The sequence below is a fragment of the Lissotriton vulgaris genome, chromosome 10, assembly GCF_964263255.1.
Source record: "Lissotriton vulgaris chromosome 10, aLisVul1.2, whole genome shotgun sequence".
Taxonomy (NCBI): Eukaryota; Metazoa; Chordata; class Amphibia; order Caudata; family Salamandridae; genus Lissotriton; species Lissotriton vulgaris.
The window spans coordinates 599,935,388-599,956,853 of NC_141698.1; the positions used below are offsets into that span (position 1 = coordinate 599,935,388).

Below are 21,466 nucleotides of genomic sequence, written 5' to 3' on the forward strand. Positions count from 1 at the left end.
AATTAGAAAATCGAGAAGCAACACCCTTTGTAACTTTTCTAACTTTTAAATATCACCAGCAGGGAACTGAACAAAGTCATACTGTAGATACCTCTTCGCAGCCACAGTAACCGAGCAGATTCTGTACAGAATGGGCAGATCTCCTTCCACCTGCAGCAGTAACGCCAGCTGAAGATGTATGCCACTTTCGCACACTGACCAAGTCAACTCAAGTCACTGACCATCAATTTAAAGCAGGAAATGTCACGTGAAGCATTGCAGGCTTCGCACACTTAGGCTAAGCCTAAGTGTGCGAAGCTCACTCTCATCCATGCACAAACACTGACTATTTTAGTATGAAGTACATTAATACACTCTAATAACTATATAGTAAACTCAGTCTACACATGGCAGTCCGCTACCCTAGCTTGTGTCTTCTAAGTCGATGCTCCACACAAATCCAACTTAAGTCGATCGTAAAGGCTGGCACGTTTTTTTTTTAAACAATGTCATTCTTCACACAAAGGTGTTTTATCCCTAAAGAAAGTTGCGTTCATGATTATTTGAGACACTAATATTATCTTTTTAATCAAAAGCTTATAAAAAGACGTGACAGGATGCAGCTTGCATCGGCTAAACAGGAGTTGGGGAATGCAAAGTTGGAAAGAACCGCCGATTTGAAAATGTTGCGTTCTCTGTATTGCTGGAATGAAGTTTCGCGACCATCTGAGGAAATATGTTGAATTAATGTAGGTAGGTCAGGTCAGGTGAGATGATTTTTGTTTTTCGAAAAGGAAATGACAGGTAAGACTGGCCCAACAGTTCTGCATGTTTGGATTTGTGAATAGATGAATAAGGGTCCATTGCCATTGGCACTGTGCAGAGGGATTTGGACTAGATTTTAGCATTAGAGAGCTTATGTAGAAAGGAGAATATTGGTGAAACAGGATCCCTTGCTCTGGTATCTGTATCAAAGTGGAATGCAGTGTCCGGTACACAGTGAAACCAGAACAAGAAATACTTCTACATAGGTACAGAATTCTAAAAGATGTACTTAGATAAAAATGATTGTTGTTTTAACGGTGCTCTTGCTACACAAAAGGAAAGGCAATCCGTTCCAAAAAGCATTGAGATGTAAAAGGAAAATGCTTTGATAATCCATTAATCCATTTAATACAACATAAAATGTTAAGATATATCTTTTTATACAAATAGCATGGTCTACATTTTGAGTAAAAACAAAATACCACAAAATAACATTTAAACAAACATGAGTTTCAAAGAAATATAGGATAACATATAGGTCACTTTGTAAATATGTAAACATAAAAATGTCATACCTCAGATTCTACGTCACAATACTCCTTCACCCGCTCAATGGCAACACTGTTGGTTTCGAGCTCGGTTGCGGTATAGACTGCCATTCCCAAAGCACCTACCAGCTTAACACATGAAACAATGTAAACTTAGTTTTATTCAAGATAAATTGTACAAATATTACATTTTGTCTTATCGCTTCCTGGAAAAGTTACCTTTATGATTACTTAGTCATCTTACTTAATAGACCTAAATTCACAACTAATGCTGACTGTGGTCCAAAGTGGCAATACCTGAAACTACTCAGGCTGTTCAAATACACAAGTGGTGTGTGATACAAACTTCACACAGGCATGTTCTTCTCTAAAGGCTGGCCACCTCTTCCTGTGCATACACTGTGCGCCACCAACCGCTCCCAGAAATTTAGCATGTCGCTATTTGTGGAATGGAATGAATGAATGAATGAATGTCGCTATTTGTGGCCCCCTGTGATTGGCTACACCACAGGGATGATCCCCTGTAAGAAACAACAGACCGATATCCCTTTGTTTACATTCCCATACAGGGCGGTTTTTTATATGAATCACAAGGGGAAGAAGTTCAAAGGGGACTTTCTCTCTTTGAGAATCAGTTGGTAACTGATGTTTGCGACTGTAATTGCTGTCACAAACAATCGATACATACCATAATGAATGGTAAATAGGAAAGGATACTCCTTAAAACCAGAGGTGGCTCCTCCACTATGGTGGAGTAGAGTCGCCCCACTGCTTTTAAGAAGTGCAAATAAAGGAAACATAAAATGATAATAACTTTGAGTTATTATCCTTTTATGTTTCTGTGCTGCTTTGCAGGAGGGCAGGGGGGCTGCTCTGCTCTCTGAGTAGGGCAGAGGAGGAGTGGTTTTCCCACTCTTAAGTGCACATGACTGTTTGGCTGGCCCTCTGGGACCTACCAAACAGTCATGCGCACTTTCCCTGTTTTCCACGTTGAGATTGTTCTGGGGGGCCTGGTTGCTTACCAATCAAAGTTATGCAACATTATGATTGGTCAGAGGACCCTGGGTGCTTACCAATCACAACGCTGCTTTGCAGTGTTTTGATTGGTCAGAGGAGCCTTGAAGTGTTTCCTGTTCCTGGAGTCCGACAGAGGAGAGAAGCAGCAGAGACACTGGACCCAGCAGCAAGATAAGTGTTTATTTTTATTTTTAAGATTTACATTGTGCCCACCACCCCCGGGCCGTGCCAGCTGGTTCTGCTTGAAACATCTTTTCCTAATTGTGATGTGTTTTTTTCTTACTAACATAATGTGTTTAATCCTGCATATAAAAAGACATTTCCTAGTCACATAACCTATGATTTTGCAAATTGCGGAGTCTGCAACCACAAAATGGCTTTGTACATCTTGATTCAAACATTCTAGCATTAAAATTAACGTCATTTATCATCTGGCTCACCCAAATTCTATTCCCAACTTAAAGGAACAAGTTACCAAGGGAAACAAGAAATGATACATAAAAAAGCACTGGAACAAGCTGAACTTAAGAGAACATGGATTGATTATTAGCTTATCCATAGTATCCTTCATCCTTATATGATGCTTCTGAGGAGCAACACATGTACAGTGGCTCACATGGCCACCACGCAGACATCAACTTGAAAAAGCACATTGAAATTTATGGATGAATGCTGTCTTATGGAAGGGGTATTTCCATAGAGGTGCTGCAGGAAGAAATGTAAGAAATTCTGAATGCAATTGAGGCCTTAGATACTTGCTTTCCTGGGGTATTTTCATTGTCAAAACAGTCCGAAAACACCCTAAAATGTTTGGCTTTATCAACTAAAATATCAAAGGCTCTTGAAAGTTAAGTTTATGAAATATGTTTTCTGTACTGCTGGAATGAGGTTTTGTTAACTTGATCTTTATTAAGAGGTACATCTGAGCACATCTATTGAATAAATGAAGGGTGCACACCTTAATACGGGAATAACTTAGGATTTAGAAGCAACACTTGGAGTTCACTTACCATCCCGGACCATATAAAGGGCACAAGGAGGTGGGTATAAATCTTCTTAAACTTTAAAGATTAATAAGGCTAACACCAAATGTACATTTCATTGAGATAGAGCAATTGTATCAAACTATTAAAAATTGTGTTTCATCAGACATGGTAATTGTTCATTTGCGGAACAATGTTAGAGCGTTACTTTTTCTAAGAGTTTGCATGTCTACCATCAACTGGTGGTGAGTAAATGGTTGAAAATTGGTAGCAGAAGGCAAGACATGGTATGTCTCACTAGCCAGCACTTTGATGTCTATATTTGGTTAGATTGTTGCCAAAGCAGTCTCCTGAATTTCTGAAATTTGCACTTTGAGGTACTGCAATTATTTGGTAGAGTGTGAATCTCGGTTCAATCCAGGCAAAATGGGACTGAATCCAGCCCCATCCCCATTTCGTCATCAAGGCTGCCTTGATCCTGGATTAAGGTGTCCTTGAGGATGAAACAGTTCTGCCTCACACTCAATGGCACATGAATGTCTACTCTTCGCAGCTGAGTTTGAGGAGAGACTTTGACGCATCGCAACTAGACAGTCCCCAGCATGTGAAAGATATACACAGCTTGGAGATAAGGTTTGATGATTTAGAGATGTTATTACATTTATTGCATTGTTTAGGTAGTTGTGTCATCGTGCATTTGTAAAGGATGAGGAATTACTACTGTTTTCTGGATTTTTCTTGTTTTGTTGTGTTTAAAGGTGGTTAATTTGGGATAATGCCAATCCTCTTTTCACTCATAAACTGAGGTAATAGCCATACGGGGGGGGGGGGTGTGAAGGGAAATAAGTAGCAAAGCTGTCAACAGCTCATGGCCGGCCGTATGTTGCCCTTTATTAGAAATGTTGACGTGTTTTGAATTGATTTGGACATATGATAATTAAATTTACTTGTGTATAATCCAACATATGATAATTAAACTTACTTGTGTATATTCCAACATATGATATTTAAATGTCTTAGTGTATAATCCAAGATATGATAATTACATTTACTTGTGTATAATCCAACATATGATAATTAAACTTACTTGTGTATATTCCAACATATGATATTTAAATTTACTTGTGTATAATCCAAGATATGATAATTAAATTTACTTGTGTATAATCCACAACAATGTAGACATAGCACAAGCAGTAGGAGTATCAGGTGCACCTGACGTCATTAAACCGGGTAGCTGCTGAACAATTGTTAGTCTGACAGTATCTAGCTAAATGTGTTATTTTATATTTGAAGTGACTGCTATTACTCTAATCTATCACTGTTCTATGAAAAGACAAGCGAACTGTGACTATAAGGTGCACTCATTTTACAGCTTGAAATTGTAGAAAAAGGCACTTCTAAATACCATTTCCTAATCAAAAATATAAACTGTCATCATGTAACAAAATCCCATTGGAATGTGACTCATGACAGTAATCCACCCTCTTCAAATGTCTAATCATTTTCTAACAAATTTAGACATTTTATGATTTTGTAAAAACATAAATGGCCAAAAATAGCGGCTGCAAATAAAATAATAGTGCAGCACAGAAATGTAAAGCGCGTTAATGGCTAAACCTAAATTTGGAACTCAATCTGCAGTGCCAAGAAAACCATTGGTATCCCTCCCACAAACGCCACCTTCTGTCAATGGCATTGACACATGCATGCAGTAAGGACTGTGGTAGTGCATAGGCTCCGCAATGCTCTATTTTGCTGTCTGTGCACCCCAATGCAAAATACGCCTTGATGGCAGCCCTGAGCTGTGGTGGGGAAAATAAAGTAAGACCTTTCTTCTTGCAGTCACCACAACACCAACAGTGCCTAGCTGGCAAACTCAGGGAGGGAGGGGAGTTGCAGCACCCATTTTTCGCCCGGTAGCAAACCACTTTGCGCACCTCCCTCTGAGGTAAGTTGAGCAGCGAGTGCTGGCTCTGAGGTTCAAAGGGGGAGGGGAGGAGGTTCTCATTTTTTTCCCTATAATTACTTAATATTTTTGGTACAAAGGAGTTGCTGGCATCCCTATAGTGTCTTGTGTATACTAACTCAAGGCGTGATTTTGTAAGCTGTGCAGGGCAGAAAATGGCCAAGGGTCTCACTTTGTTATCAATATCTGGAAATATAGAATCGATTAGAGTGAGGACACCCTGTGGAGCCTATGAGAAGACTTCAGCCAGTTGCTATCTTAGCTATTAGTGTTCCCGGCAACCTGCTTGCTTCTATTCTTCGATCCAGCCCTCACTATCACTACCTCCTGAAGGTAGTTCACCATTATCAAGGGAATAGTGGTTGTGTGGCCAGGGTAACATTTGGGGGCAGGAGCAGGGACTGTGTGACTGGGAATAGGACTAGCTAGCTGGGACTGTGGGGTATAGTGCCAGTGTGTGTCACTCTCTTCTTTTACCTGTCCCAATTCATCTTCCTCCTCAGAAGCGGCTGGTGTTCGCACTGCATTGTGGGGCGGGAGGTGGGGAACTAACGACTACAACAAAAAACTAGAAAAATAAAAAATAGTATACCTCCCCATCCTGCTACATCGCCACATCACTGCTCTCCTCCTTCCCACCACCAGTACAGACTCCCAGAACCCCCTGGCAGCATCAGGATTGGCCTGAGAGCCCTCCATTTGCGCTTCCAGCGAGACTTGAAGCCTGTGACTGCTGTCTCAGCAATGCAACTGGGGTTGTAGAGAGCTTAGCTGCACATGACACTTGGACGGCCTGGGAAGGCAGGCCAAACCATCATGTTATGTTATGTTATGTTATTTATATTTTTATAGCGCACAGCTGTCCCGGCAAAGGGGCGTCCTGGCGCTTAGACAGGCACTATAACATAACACACAGTAAAAGAAAAGGGACGGCTGATCACAGTGCCCACTACTCTCCCTACGTAAATGCCCCCTCCTCGGCAACTGCCCCGTCCGCAAGACTCGCCTGGGGTAAAGCTGCTGCTGTCTTCCTCACATATAACTCCTCTCCCCTTCTTTTCTCTTATTTCTTGCCTCTCTCCCTTCCCAGTCTCTTCTTCCTGCCACTGTCCTCTCTCTTGGCCTTTTGCTCGCTTCGTTCTTTCACACGTCTTCCTTCCAGTGAATTTTCTTCTTCCCCAACTCTGCGGCCCCTTCCTCATTATACACTCAATGACCCAGTCACAGGCAGACATGTTCTGTGGTGCTTCTGATCTTCATGCTTGTGAGTGTACCTTGTGGCTTGCTTCTTTTGCATTGAAGTGGGTTACAAACAAGACATCCTTCCAAATCTAGGATGGAGGTGCGGGAGGGGAGGCAGATGGAAGGAAGGGAAGCAGCTCTTATGTTGCAGCCTTTAAGAGCCACGTTACAGCAGCAGCTGAAGTCATTAGAAAATAACAACAATTTGCTTTTATGCCACATTTCTACTCATCCTAAGCGTTTTACGAGTAACAGATCGTATTAGTACCCAATTTGTGGTACTCAGTTTATTAACCTCGGAAGAACGAGGCTGCCTTGATGGGATTCAACTCATGACCTTCAAATCGCTACATTTATCAAGGATGCATTTCCCTCTCTGGGTTCCATCCTACCAGCTTGTAAAGAACGGGTGGGGTTTAGGGAGAAAGGGGCTGAGGCCAACAGAGCTGCTTTGGGCTTTTGACTACGTTGGGACGAAATGTCACGTGTGGCTCAGTAATTGGCATACTATCAGGAATTTCGCATTACACGTTTTATCTGAAATTATGCCATTATACCATGTTGCCTGATTACCCCCAACTCGGAGCAAAATGATAGCGCAGGAACAAAGTGACTGACAGAAAGTGAGTGGCGATCTTTTGCGAAACCTGTGTGTTTTGGTGCTTTTATTTTAGTTCGGAAATATTGGATGCCAGTTTTGCAAGTCCAGGACCGCTCTGTCACTCTCCACAGCTTATAGCAGAAGGAGGAAGGGGTTGAAAAGAGAAACAGAGGGGGAAGAGGTTAGACAAAAGATCAGGGAGGGAGAAGAGAGAGAGGCGACAATTAAAAAGAAATAATAGATACATGGAAAGACGGAGATAGAACGAGGAAAGCGCGGCTGGATTGAGCATGTTGCTTTTGGTTCCCCAGTCCGGCCCCGCAGCCGCCCTGAAATCTGTGGGTTTTTCCGTTTTTTAGGTCGAGCTGGAGTTGCATCCGATAGGATGCTCCAGTTCGACAACTTTAGTCAGCCGTCTCGGGGAATTAGGGACAGGAGGGTGTTACGCGCCTCTGTTGCCGATTTGGCTGGATTTGGGTGCGTGAACGCGCACGCTTTTGCGTTGGTGAACAGGCACGAACGCAGGCACACACACGTGCTCACATGCACACACGCAGGCACACACACACACACGCGCACAGGCAGGCACGCACACACACACACACACACACACGCAGGCACACAGACACACATACAGGCAAACTCACCGCCCCCCCCCCCTTACCAGGCTCGCACCACTGTGGCCAGCGTGTCCAGGTCTTCCAGCCGGTACTGCGGCGGCTCCTCTGGTAGCGGCAGAGGCGGCTCCTGCAGAGAGGTAGGTGGGCACCAGGCTGCCTCCTCTCCTTGCTGTTTGGCAGTGCTCGCCGGGGGACAGAAGCTCCAAACGGAGACAGAGCACCTACAGCCGGCAGCGGCGCACAGCTACACACAGAGCGGCGGGGAACACACAGCCCCGCCCACTCAACAACTAGTAGCCAATACCAAACACCCTAGGTCTCAGTACAGGCTCTATTGGCTGCGGCACGTTCCCACTCCTCCCAGCCCGGATACCACACTCGCGTTTTTTTTTTTTTTTTCATTCACGTCCGCCAATGCTTGTTGTTGTGTGAGGCGGATTGAAGTAAGGACAAAGGAGTACGAGCAATTCAATGTTCTAACATGCACTTTTTGGGGATGTGTATTAAAGTAAAAAGGCTTTCATTTCTTACGAAGCTTGCGCCATGTTATGGACAACTTCAAGGCTAAACATGGCTGCTGGAGAGAAGTAAAACACTGGCAAGCAGGGAATAAGCAACTGCAAAACAATGATGCTGTGGAAAATTCATTCTGAGATGAGCACAGAATGTCCACGATGGAAAAAGTAGAGGTTTTGCTCCCCGCCATGCGCCGGGTCCACACAAACATAGTAGGTGGTGGCCGAGGGCGAGAGATGAAAAATGGTACATTAGTTCTAGCGTTTCACTGTGTAACTATTTGAGTCATTAGCTGGGTATCTCTTTCTTGTCCTTCAATCTTGGCAGACGAAATTGCTAGGTGGGCGAGGGAACAGCATCTACATTTCAAGGTTGGCCGTTTGGTTTTCCATAGGCTGGCTGGCTCTAGCTCGGCTCGAGGTCTTTTTGGAACCTCGAGCCCACAACAAGCCACGCTCCACTCCACGGGAGGCGATCTGGACTCGTGCTACATGCAGCCGCCGAGACCATGTCCGAGTCCCGGCAAATCTCTGTGCCCAATGATATGTGTAAGCTTGGCTTGGTTTCAGCTCGAGGCTCCAAAGAGCTCGGGCTTAGCAAGAGCCGACCAGACTAGAGCTTTTCAGTGGCTGTACACTCTGTTCGCGTGGGGTCTCCGAGCAGCTGTATGATTAGAGGTAATGTTACTTCGAGATTTGAGCATGTAATCCTTTGAGCAGCAGGGTTTCGAGGGGCGAGGCGGTGTCGGGGAATAAACTGAACTCTTTCGCTACCTGGTTTCAAAAGAGAACGTGCCATTTCCATGCTGGAAAGTGCATGTTGAAGCAACAGATGCTTTGCCCCGCTCTAAATAAGAAATGTGCATTCTCTGGCACTCTGCTATTGGCCATGGCCTGTCTGCGGCGCACTCTGGCGGCTGGTGCACATGGGCGAGATGGGCGTCGCCCTCCCACCCTGGGGGACAAAAAAATGCCTGATGGAAAACACTGAGCAGCTGGCAATAGCATTTCGATTTTGGGCGTTATTCCCTTGGCCCAGGGAGGAGTTTGAGGCCCTCCATTCATTCCAATGGCTGAGGGTAGGGCTGTCCGGCAAGCTTAGACTTTGTGAGGGGGTGGCAGTGCCGCCTTTGCCACCAGACCCAGCACCAGTTCTTGTTTTCAGTGGATTGGTTTGCTGGGGTCTGGGGGAGGAGTCCAAAGACGACAGGCAGTATTTTCTACTTTTGGCTTTCTTCATCGTGGCGTGTGCGTGCTCCCATAGCTATTGCCGCGCTGCTGTAGGGCAGTCCTCGTGGTCACGACAAAGAGCCCGGCATAGTGGAGAATGGACTTCGAAGTCATCGACGGAACACGGGTAAGTGAAAGCGAGTAACCACCCACACAACCTCTTGATTATAGGGGCAATGCTCTGGTATCACTGCTACGAGTGAAAATCTGATAATGTATTACTTTACTGAGGCCTAGAGGCCCGAATTTGATTCTGTAGTCGTGGGGGTGGCTTTAGAGGCCTTGGCGCTTGTTAGTGTATGTAGTTAGTATGTTACATACACATGCGGCGCAGTGCAGGTCAGACTCATACGTGCAGACAGGGGCAGGACGGGGCCCATGGCCCAGGCACAGTGGTCCCGCCCTCCTAACCTCCCATGTTGCTTCTGAACTATAGCGTTAAATAAACAGTGCTTGTTTGTTTTTACACTGCTTGTTTTTTTTAATTGCATGCTTTCACTTTTAACAATAGCGGCCGTCTCCATACCACCCAGTCCCGCCCTCCAAAGCTTACATGTTGCTTCCAGACTATAGCGTTAAATGAGCAATGCTTGTTTGTTTTTACAGTGCTTCAGCCTGCCCAGCCTGTGCCGTCTCTCCCTACCCCTTAACCCTTCACCCTGCCCCCACCACCTCTCGAGATTATTCCTCCTCCCGCAGCCATTCCCTGCTCTGCCCGACCTCGTGTAACATTGGCGCACAGCACAAACACTCAAGGATACAAATTCTTACATAATTGTTCTCCTCAATGTGTGCCACATTAACAATAGCGGCCTTCTACATACCGGCCGGTCCCGCCCTCCAAACCTCCCATGTTGCTTCCGGACTATAGCGTTAAATGAGCAATGCTTGTTTGTTTTTACAGTGCTTGTTTTTAGTTTCAGCGCATTACAGTGCACTTTTACTTTTAACAAAAGTGGCATTTCCCATCCTGCCCGTTACGGCCCTCCAAACCTTCACAGACTCGATCACTTCCTTGTAGTCTGCCTGCTGAAGTTTCACGCAGTGTGCCAAGCGCTTTGTTTTACCTTTCTGTTTAGACTTGTTCTTTTTGTTGGCCTGCCTCTGCTCGTGTGTGCTTGTTATCTTTTCTTGTTTATTAACCATGCTACTTTTTACTTTCATTAATCATGTTCATTTTCTGGGGGATAGCATTCCTCAATATTTCGTTTACATTAAGTGTGCTATCCCCCCACTCCATCCATCCATCCCACTCCATCCATCCATCCCCTACACTCCATCCATCCATCTCCATCCTACCATCCATCCATCCCACTCCATCCATCCATCTCCATCCATCCCACTCCATCCATCCCCCCACTCCATCCATCCACCCCCCACTCCATCCATCCATCCATCCATCCCCCCACTCCATCCATCCATCCATCCCACTCCATCCATCCATCCATCCCACTCCATCCATCCATCCATCCCCCACTCCACCCATCCATCCCCCCACTCCATCCATCCATCCATCCATCCATCCCACTCCATCCATCCATCCCACTCCATCCATCCATCCATCCCACTCCATCCATCCATCCATCCCCCCACTCCATCCATCCCACTCCATCCATCCATCTATCCATCCCACTCCATCCATCCATCCCACTCCATCCATCCCCCCACTCCATCCATACATCCATCCCACTCCATCCATCCCCCCACTCCATCCATCCATCCATCCCCCCACTCCATCCATCCATCTCCGCACTCCATCCATCCATTCCCCCGACTCATCCATCCCTCCCGCCTCACACTCCATCCCTCTCCCGCCCCACACTCCATCCCTCCCCCGCCCCACACTCCATCCCTACCCCGCCCCGACTCCATCCATCGCCCACACTCCATCCCTCGCCCACACTCCATCCCTCGCACTCTTGCCTGCCTCTATCTCTCACCCTGCCTCTATCTCTCGCCCTCCCTCTATCTATCTTTCGCCCTCCCTCTATCTATCTTTCGCCCTCCCTCTATCTATCGCCCTCACTATCCATCGCATCACCACAGCATCACTCAGGGGCACCACAACATCACTATGCGCTACCACAGCATCACTGAACGCCACAACATCATTCAGAGCCACCACAGCATCAATCTGTGCAACCATTCAACAACTGATTCAAATATGTTCTCTCAAAATTTCAAACTTTATTACAAATGTCACAAAAAAATGTTAATATTTCACTTCTGTTCTTGTATTTTCATCACAATAAAATACACTAAACATAATCTTCCAAAAAGTTATTTGCAAAAGTTTAAGCTATTGCCATTATAAATTACAATAACTTATATTTAAGTATTAATTATTGAAAACATACAACCCATTGTTATTTTTAATATTAATACATCTAAGTCATGTAAATACAACACATATTGCATTACAAATGCTATAGGTGTCACGTTTGCAAAAGTTAACACTATTGGCATTGTAAATGGCAAAGTTAATAATTTCGCTATTTTCAAAACAAAAACATAAATAAAAAATGTGTCATTTACAATACTAATACCTCTAACGTTACTAATGCGAGACCTATTGCATTGCAAATGCTTGTTATTTTTCAGTTACAGCCCCGTTCTGTATGTGAGTCTATTTACAGATTGATGCTAGTCATCCACAATAATACAACAGGGTAACGCACTGAGGCGTCTGTCTCCCATTTTTAATCAGCAATACTATAATACATGTATGCATTCTTCAGTTACATTTGCATATATTACGATATATTCTCAAAACATAGTTGCAAGAAATTCAGACGAAAAGTGGTTTCTGTAAAATGTATTGCCCCAGGTAGCAAACTGGGTGATACATTGCCCACTTAAAAAAACTATACATAAATAAATGAACATGCAGATATTGGTATAATTTGCGTGGAATTACCCTTAAGGAATTCATCACTGCTAATCCAACAAGCCCAGGGGTGATGCTTCCTTTGCAAATCACGCCCACCACTGCCACGGCAAGTACTATGACGTTACCTAGGAAATCACATCGCAGGCCCAGCCACCTGAAAAAAGCAAAAATAATTAACGTGGGACTGTTGCACTGTTTCTGTCAATCGTGTCAAAGCAAGGTAAAGCTGGTCATTCTTTCCAAAAGCAAAATGAGCGTGATCATTTAAAATGCGATACAAAAAAATAAAAAAATAACTTTTTGTAAGTCAAAGATCAAGGCCTTCCAGAAATGTGTATCTCTGCAGACTAATAGCGGTGCATATTCCGATGCAGCTAATTAATGAAATTCGGGGATGGGAGAAGACTCCCACTAACAGATGTAGAAACACAAGAATAACAAGCATTGGCAAAGTCAATAGGTCTTGCTATTGCGAGAGCTGATGGCATTGTACATACAGGAGTTATGGAATAATCGTTAGGCATTATGATAAACACTGGGAAGGCTTGTGTGACGTCAGATGCATTCCTACGTTTAAGCTTGATATAAAATTGTCTGGAGCCCAATTCATCTTAAGGATGTTAATATATCTATGCCACTAGAGTGACCAACCCATGCCATCACAGTAAACCAGGTTTATGCATAGTGTCGGGCTACAGGAGAGGCTGCACTGTACAAAAGATTTGTGGATAGTTTTTTAACACCAGGGTACTTTACTGCAGTCAACCTATGGGTCAGAAAACAGATGTGATGTGAGCCACCAGTGCAAAGTACTAGAAACTGTGTCACAGTAAGATCTGCTCACCATGGGCACCATCGCTGAATGAGGGAAGAGGAATAAAGAGGTGGCTAAAATGTACACTTTAAGAATAAAAAGCTATAAAAATTACTTGCATTTGCCCTAATTCAACCCAGTTCGCAGCTCCATTTAGCCCCAAATGACTGACCCTGACATGCGACTGTAGGGGATTCAATTTGGCAGCCAGAGACCACATAACTTACACAAACGCTCAAAAGAAGGACAACTGCAGAGAACAGGATAAACAGTTTCACGTCATACTAGGAAAAGAAATATAATTTGACGCATACCATATTTCTAAGTTTAAGTTAAAATGGGCCCCAAAGCTGTTGTGTCCAAACAATAACGGTAACAAGAGTTAGAGCTATTGGCATTGTAATGACAATCTGTTTTACCCATGTGTTTTGTCATCATGGAGGCAGTCCCAGTGAGCAATGGCTGAAGTGGAGGCAGGCAGATAGGAAAAAAACAAGTTCCCGATTACAACTTCATATGGTAGCGAGGTATGCAGTGACAGACAGATAAGTGTAAGGGATGTGTGGTGGGTGTGAAGTATGCAGGCATAACTGTTTGTTAGACAGACAGCAGGCAGAGACTGTGAGGAGTGAAGAAAAGCAGGCGCTATGTCATAGGGCCATTTATATTTAATGCCTGGTTCCGTATTAACTTCAATTTGGACAATGGACAATACAGCTAGGGGTTGAGTACACGGGTTAAAAAACTGATAGTCATTATGAGTGGCTCTCATGTAACTATTTAGGCAGTCTATAATACCAGATCAGTAAGGATGGTTAAATATCACTCTTATAATGAAACTTCTTGAGGATTGCTATTTGTATATTGATGGAGAATCAAGAAATAGGTCTTCTAAGAAATCCAAAATAATGGCAAGGAATTTTCAAGATGGTAGTGAGATATGCGTATTCACCATTGCTCTGGCTCCACAACATAACTCTTTTATGAAAGACTTTAGAAATATACAATGTGGCTGTTTGAATTTGTAGTTGATGAATTATAAGATACGATGACTTTTAATAGTATATTCTCTTTGTTTCATGTACAAATCAATCCCAAAATAATGTGTATGCAATACCATGATGTTTGGTTCTAGATTAAACCATAGTGCCTAATTGGAAAAGATTTATGAAAATCATGGTTTTCATAAAAGCAGACACATTAGAATCAATGTCTGTGCTCTTGTGGATAGAAACCTCTTTATGAGTTCTAAGGTTATTACATAATATATTCATCTTGAGACATCTTAACTTCATTGATGTGAAATTGTGTGAATTGAGAAATGATTTTTTTGCACAGGTGTATTAATCATTTTCAGCAAATAATGGAATGTATAGTTTAAATTCACGCATGGTAATTAATATTTATTTCATGTTTTACTAGGAGTCAACTGTTAAATTTACGATAGTCTTGAAGATGGTCTCATGGACAAATGCATAGAGGCCGAAACGTCGACACTCACACTCTCTTCTGGAAAATAATGTACAATGAGAAGAAGTGTTTACAATAGTGACATTGAAGGATTATACAATTGGATTTATTTTCCTCTTATTACATTGTTTGTATAACTGTGTAGTACCATTGATAAATTTCAAAAGATAAAACTTTTTTCTATATATACCCGTGTTTTGAATATTTACTGGTTTGCGACTGGTTCATTGGTTCTTATGTCCTCACTAGGAACAAAAATATTTCTTAGATAAAAGACATTTGAATAATATCTCTTTGGCGAGTTTATCAATAATTCTTGGTGTTAAAAATTTATATCAAAAGCAATAGAACAGAGTATTCCAAATATATCCTGAATACAGCATGTCTCGAAGAGAAAGCACAAATGCTGCCTAGATAAGACCTAAAAATGCTGCGCCTCGAAAGGGCTAGAAGATCCATGCACAATCTGCACTGTAAAAACAATGTTTTCACTTGTATGGTACTGAAATATTCCCGAACATTGTAGTCTTTGCCCTGTTATCACTAGTATGTGGCGTAACGGCCACAGCTGCTGACTTTGAAACTAAGAAAGGCCAGTAAGATTGGGTTTGAACATGAGATATAGAATAACGAGAATTGAATTTCCTGCGCTATTTTCCATTTGCTTTCATGGAACGCTTACAATGTGTGTGTCCCAACTGTTTTAGATGGCATTGTTACATATGAGACATAAAGGAGTTCTGTTCCATGACCGTTAATCATAAAATGAGAGCACAAGTTAAATTAATGATGGATCAACTGGGGTTGTGCGATATATGAAGATGGAGAATGGGGGGTACAAGAGGCTATACATATTCAAACAAAAAGTATCACCATCAGTCTAGGATAGACTACATTCTGGTGGATTTTAGATTAAGGGAACAAGTTAAAAATGTCCAGCATATAGGGATCCATTTGTAGTAGCTGTAGTTTTTAGAAATTGTTTTCATGGAGGACAACGTCCCTACCAGGTGGACTTTGGATCCTACATTATTGCTTGATCAGGAGGTAGTGCAGAGACTGAAAGAGGAGACAGCTGATTATTTCAAGGTTAATTGGGGTTCGGGCCGGTGGGAGTGGCTTGGGACTCCTATAAAGCTTTTTTAAGGGGGATCCAGATAAGCTGTGCGGCAGCTAAAAGAAAGGGCTTTCGAGAGGAAATTCGAGAGGTGAAGATAAGAACAGTGGAAGACAACTTGGGTATTAATAATCAGAGACAATCTAGACAATTCAAATTGTTGGACCTGAAACTTCAATTAGCATCTATTCTGGAAAAAAAGGGTAAGAGAGAGATGGGAAACAAGCAAACTACGGTATTTTGAGTATGGGGAACATTGTGGGAAGTTATTAGCCTGTCAGACTACGAAGGACCTGGTGAAGAATTCAATGCAGGAAATTAAGTGTACGGGGAGGATTCTAACAAATAGAAAAGAGGTGGTGGGGGCTTTTTATAGTTACTTTAAAGAATTGTATTAAGAAGGCCTAGTAACAGTAGAAGAAAGGGAAAGGTGGTTGGATCAGGGTTTGGTGAAAGTTTTGGAGGAGGAAAAGATCATAACTCTTAATATGGAAATTGAAGAAGGGGGGGTGGAAGGAGCCATGAAGAAGGGTGAACAGGGGAAAGCTCCAGGCCCAGATAGAGTACCAATGGAATTGTACAGTGTATTAGCATATGTATTGTCCCAGATTTTAATCAAGTTGTATAATGAGATCTTTATGGGAGGGGCACTCCAACCAGAATCGTGGGCGAAGCCACAATTTCTTTAATCCTGAAACCTGGCAAGAGCAAGAACAACTGCGACTCATATAGGCCGGTGTCACTCCTAAAGAGTGATTATAAGATGTTTTAAAACATTTTAGCAGGTAGGTTGAATGGAGTTATGGAGGATCTGGTTGATGATGATCAGAAGGGGTTTATGCAAGGTAGGTCATTACATGAGCTTACTTATTCCCTTATAGGGGCAATAGACTTGGCTACTGCAAATAAAGCTTCTTTAGCAGTGATTGCAATAGACACAACTAAGGCATTTGATCAGGTTAACTGGGAATTTTTGTTATCTGTTTTGAAAGCTGCTAAATTGGGGGATAGGTTTTGTAGAGCAACAGCAGGATTCTATAAGACTCCAAAGGCAAAGATCTTAGTAAATGGCACATTAACGCCAGCTTTCAACATCATGAGAGAGACGAGACAGGATGCCCTTTGTCCCACTTTTGTTCAACATTTATATGAAGCCATTTGCAAGGAAGCTAAGGGCAGAGCTGAGGATTCTTCCGTTTTAAAGTGAAGGTTGGGAAAAGAAACTGGCATTGTATGCCGATGATCTGTTGATATATAAGGCAGGAATGTCTGACAAAATATCGAAAACTATAATATCGATGTACAAAAATATCGGAACAAAATTATCGATGTCAAAAATATCGGGATCCTATACTTAACTATATGTCTACACAAATATCGATTTTTTAATATCGATATACAAAAACATTGTTTACTGTTATATCGACTACATTTATATCGGAATACAAAAATATCGCTATCTGCAAAATTTAATGACATTTACAAAAATATCGAAAACAAAAATATTGTGCACATAAATATCGGATTATTAACTATATCGACTTTTGTAAAGCTTTTCTTTACATAATTAATTAACGCTTTATATGTGTTCACATCAAAAATAACATGCAACACTTTCATTTCTACTATAAAATCATATATTTTTTGTATTGGTTAAAAAAATGTCACCTACACATATAAAAATATTCTATGGTACTGTGTATACTTTTATAATTATTGTTTGTTTTTACATTCTAATACTAATTAATGTCAACAGAAATTCAAATCTACTAACTAACCAATCACAACCCTAATTTTTTAAATGAACCAATAGTAAAGTAATTACTACTGACACTCCCCTATATAAGCAATGAAAACGTAAGCACAAACTACTTGCCAAAAGTCACAGAAGGAGATTCCTGTCTATCCGAATTGCTGCACAACAAGTAGAAGAACGAGACTCTAAACCTACTATTACATCTACTAAGTAAGTAAATAAAATATATAATACATTATTTGCTAATTGTATTGGCTTACCTGCTAAATACCCAGTGGCCCTTTGCTATTCATACTACTTAACATTCTAAATAATGATAAAAATTCATTTTTTATAGATACTACCACTACTGATAATTGTACTCCAAATAATTGTGAACAAAACATAGGAATACAGATTCAGATAAGTATGTAAGTAATTTGACATTGTTTCATTATGTGCACATTAATCTAAACACCCTGAAATAATGACTTTTGCACACCATATTTTTATTTTTCTGTAGATTCGGCTACTGAAAACTGCACTACTACAGAACTAAGGACATCAGTACTACATCTATAATCCTTTATATTAAGTAAGTAAATAAAATAGAAAGGGCTTTATTTGCTAGTAATACTTAATTACCTGCTAAATAACCAGTACCCCTTTGCTATTAATTGCAGTTAACATGCTAATAAATTATCTACTAATATTTGTTTAAGATACTACGAGAACAGAATATTTTACTCAAAATAACAGTGAACAAAGCATAGGAATACAGATTCCAAAATATATATAAATAATTGCACATTGTTTCATTATGTCCACATAAATCTAAACACAATGAAATAATCATTTTTCTCCCACATATTTATTTTTCTCTATAGATTATAGTACTAAAATCTGCTCTACTACTGAACTAAGAACATCAGAACTAATTCTACTATACTTTGTCCTAAGTAAGTACATAAAATAGAAACTGCATAATTTAGTACTACTAATTATTTACCTGCTAAATACCCAGTGGCTCTTTGCTATTCATACTACTTAACATCCTAAATAATAACATATTACTATTTTTTTAGATACTACAACAACTGAATTGTCTTCTCAAACTAACTGTGAAGAAAGCATAGGAACACAGAATCGAATAACTATGTAAGTTAGGTTACATTTTTTAATTATGTGCTCAAAAATCTAAACACAGAAAAAAAATCAGTTTTCCTCAACATATATTTTTTTCTCTGTAGATTCGACTTCTGAAAACTGCACTACTAATTAACTAAGAACCTCAGTACTATTTCTAAAATACATTTTAGTAAGTAAGTATTATGCAACTGCAATAAATGTGTAAAAACAATACTAACATTTATAACTGTTTTAATAATTTTCTATGACATATTCTTTATTTACAGAGCAAACACAGTGAATAGATATACAGACAACATACAGAACTTCACATTCTAAACAATAGTAAAACAAATCACTAAGTAAGTATATTAAATAACATATTTACCACATGTTTCAAAAAACCTACCAACATGGTGATTAAAGTAACTCATATGTTCCTTATTTTTTAAAGATAACACTACAAAGTATTCTACAGAAGCTGAAGAAAGAATTATATTGCCAAATACCAACCACAAAAATTATGTAAGTATCTTCACAATGTGAATAATGAAGATACACTTTAGTAGTAAAAATGAGCTTTATAATTGCTAATGTACCAAAACATTAATTAATAATATACTACTGTCATATTTCTCATAACAGCTACAACAGCATCAAAACCATTTATCCTCATCTAAAGAAGCAAGAAAGTCCTAAGTTTAGCTGTACATTCTAAAACACGTAAGTATAAACATTCCTACTTATCACTAACATAGATTATTGATCACATTTAAATTGATATTAACTATTATATATATATTTTATAGATATACAAAGTACAAAATGACCGAAGGAGCCGAATTTGTGACCAGCCAAAAAGGAAAATTATTATTATGCTACATGGGTTACACGTACACACAGGAAAAACAATATGGCATGAAAGTGAATTGGAAATGTTGCAAATATTATTCCAACAAGTGCTATGGCAGAGCAACAACAAAAGAAGCTACAGTACTATATACTAGGGAACATAATCATCCACCTAATATTACAGAAATAGAAGTCAGAACAGCTATGGAAAGTATAAAAGAAGCTAGTACCGGATCCCAAAAGCAAACTAATGTCATTTTAAAAGAAGCCATTCCAAAAATTCCCAAAACAGCCTCAACCCAAATGCCAAACATCCTATCATTAAAAAGAACTATAGCACGGACCAAAAAAGCTAAAACTTCTTCAACACCATGTCCTAGAACATATCAGGATATTAGTTTTACTGCTAACGAAATAATAACTTTAAATAAACAACCCTTTATAATTTATGACAACGAAAGCAATGAGAATAGACTAATAATTTTTGGTACCAGTATGAATTTAGTGAAACTGCAGCAAAGCCAATATTGGATGATGGATGGGACTTTTAACATCTGTCCCAAACCATTCTTCCAATTATACACAATACATGGCCTCTATCACAACTGCAATATCCCTTTGTTATATGCACTATTGCCTAACAAAAACAATTCTACATATATGGAATTATTAAATGTCATAAAACAAAAAACCAATGATTTCTCTCCTGACAAAATCATTCTTGATTTTGAGCATGCAATGCTCTCAACTATTCTAAAAATCCACCCCCATACCTCCATTCAAGGGTGCTATTATCATTTCAACCAGTGTTTATGGCGACACCTTCAAAAAACTACCCTAAGTGTCGAATATGCTACAAATTCATCATTTGCTTTTAAAATCAAAAAACTTATAGCACTTGCCTATGTCCCAACAACAGATGTAGCTGAACATTACAATATTATCATAGACAGTCCATTTTACAAACAAAACGAAGCTAGATTAACTCCTTTTCTTGATTACTTTGAAGACACCTGGGTAGGCAGACTCCACAGATCTGGCCACAGAAGAAATCCAAAATTCCTCATTCCCTGGTGGAATGTGTACAATAGTACCCTTAACGGGGAGTCAAAAACTAACAATGCCGTTGAAGGTTGGCACAATGCATTTGTCCAATCAACTGGCAGAAGCAAACCTACTCTCGAAAAATTTATAAAATGCCTACAGAAAGAACAGAGCTATCAAGAATTTAGAATGGACCAATCTGTAACCGAAATTGTCCCTAAAACATCCAAGCAAAATAAACAAATGCACAAGTACCTGGAAGAGCAGGTTAAACTTTACCCTAATACGAAAGGCATAGAATACCTAAACATCATAGCCAAAACACTACTGTAAATAATTCCGAAACTGTTAGAAAACACCAAAATGACATTACCCACCCACAAAAATAATAGAAAGCAAACACTTACCAATTTTGTTGTCTATCCAATAACGTCCATTACCACTAAAGTAATCCAGGTAGTGCAAAAGTAACCCAAAAAAAATGTAAAAATACAACTGTTCCACAATAACGAAATCCACGCGGTCCTTAGCCATCGAACTACCATAAAAAACCCGAAAAAGTAGAAAAAAAGAAAGAATCGCTCCGGAAAACCCGAAAAATGTAAAGAAGTGTTTGTAAATCAGTGTTGGATGAAAAAAACTAACACTTCCTTAAAAAAAAAACGGAACTTCCGATGTTGCGTACACCTATGAAAAAAACATAGAAAACAGACATTCCCACCCACAATAATTAACAAATAATTAGAGACCAACATATTAACATTGATGATTTAATGTTCGATATACCCTAAAAGACTTAAATGAACTCTATAAATAATTAGTTAACTAACTAACACGACGAGTATATACCATACGTAAATATATGATTTCAAAATCTGAAACATAGCTCCCTCACATTCAACAGCACTAAATATAAGCTCACTAGTCTCAAACCATAATAATAATAC

At 40.4% G+C, this 21,466-nt stretch overlaps 1 protein-coding gene across 1 annotated transcript in view; it reads right to left on the reverse strand.

Annotated features, from left to right (window-relative positions):
* LOC147688567 (multidrug resistance-associated protein 1-like) overlaps positions 1 to 21,466 on the reverse strand; it is a 900,980-nt gene that overhangs the window by 142,031 nt on the left and 737,483 nt on the right. The window contains exons 25-26 of the mRNA XM_086941435.1: positions 12,387 to 12,513; positions 1,320 to 1,421 (exon numbers count right to left, since the gene is read on the reverse strand). Coding sequence (XP_086797561.1) covers positions 1,320 to 1,421; positions 12,387 to 12,513 — 229 coding nt within the window. The remainder of the gene's footprint in view (positions 1 to 1,319; positions 1,422 to 12,386; positions 12,514 to 21,466) is intronic.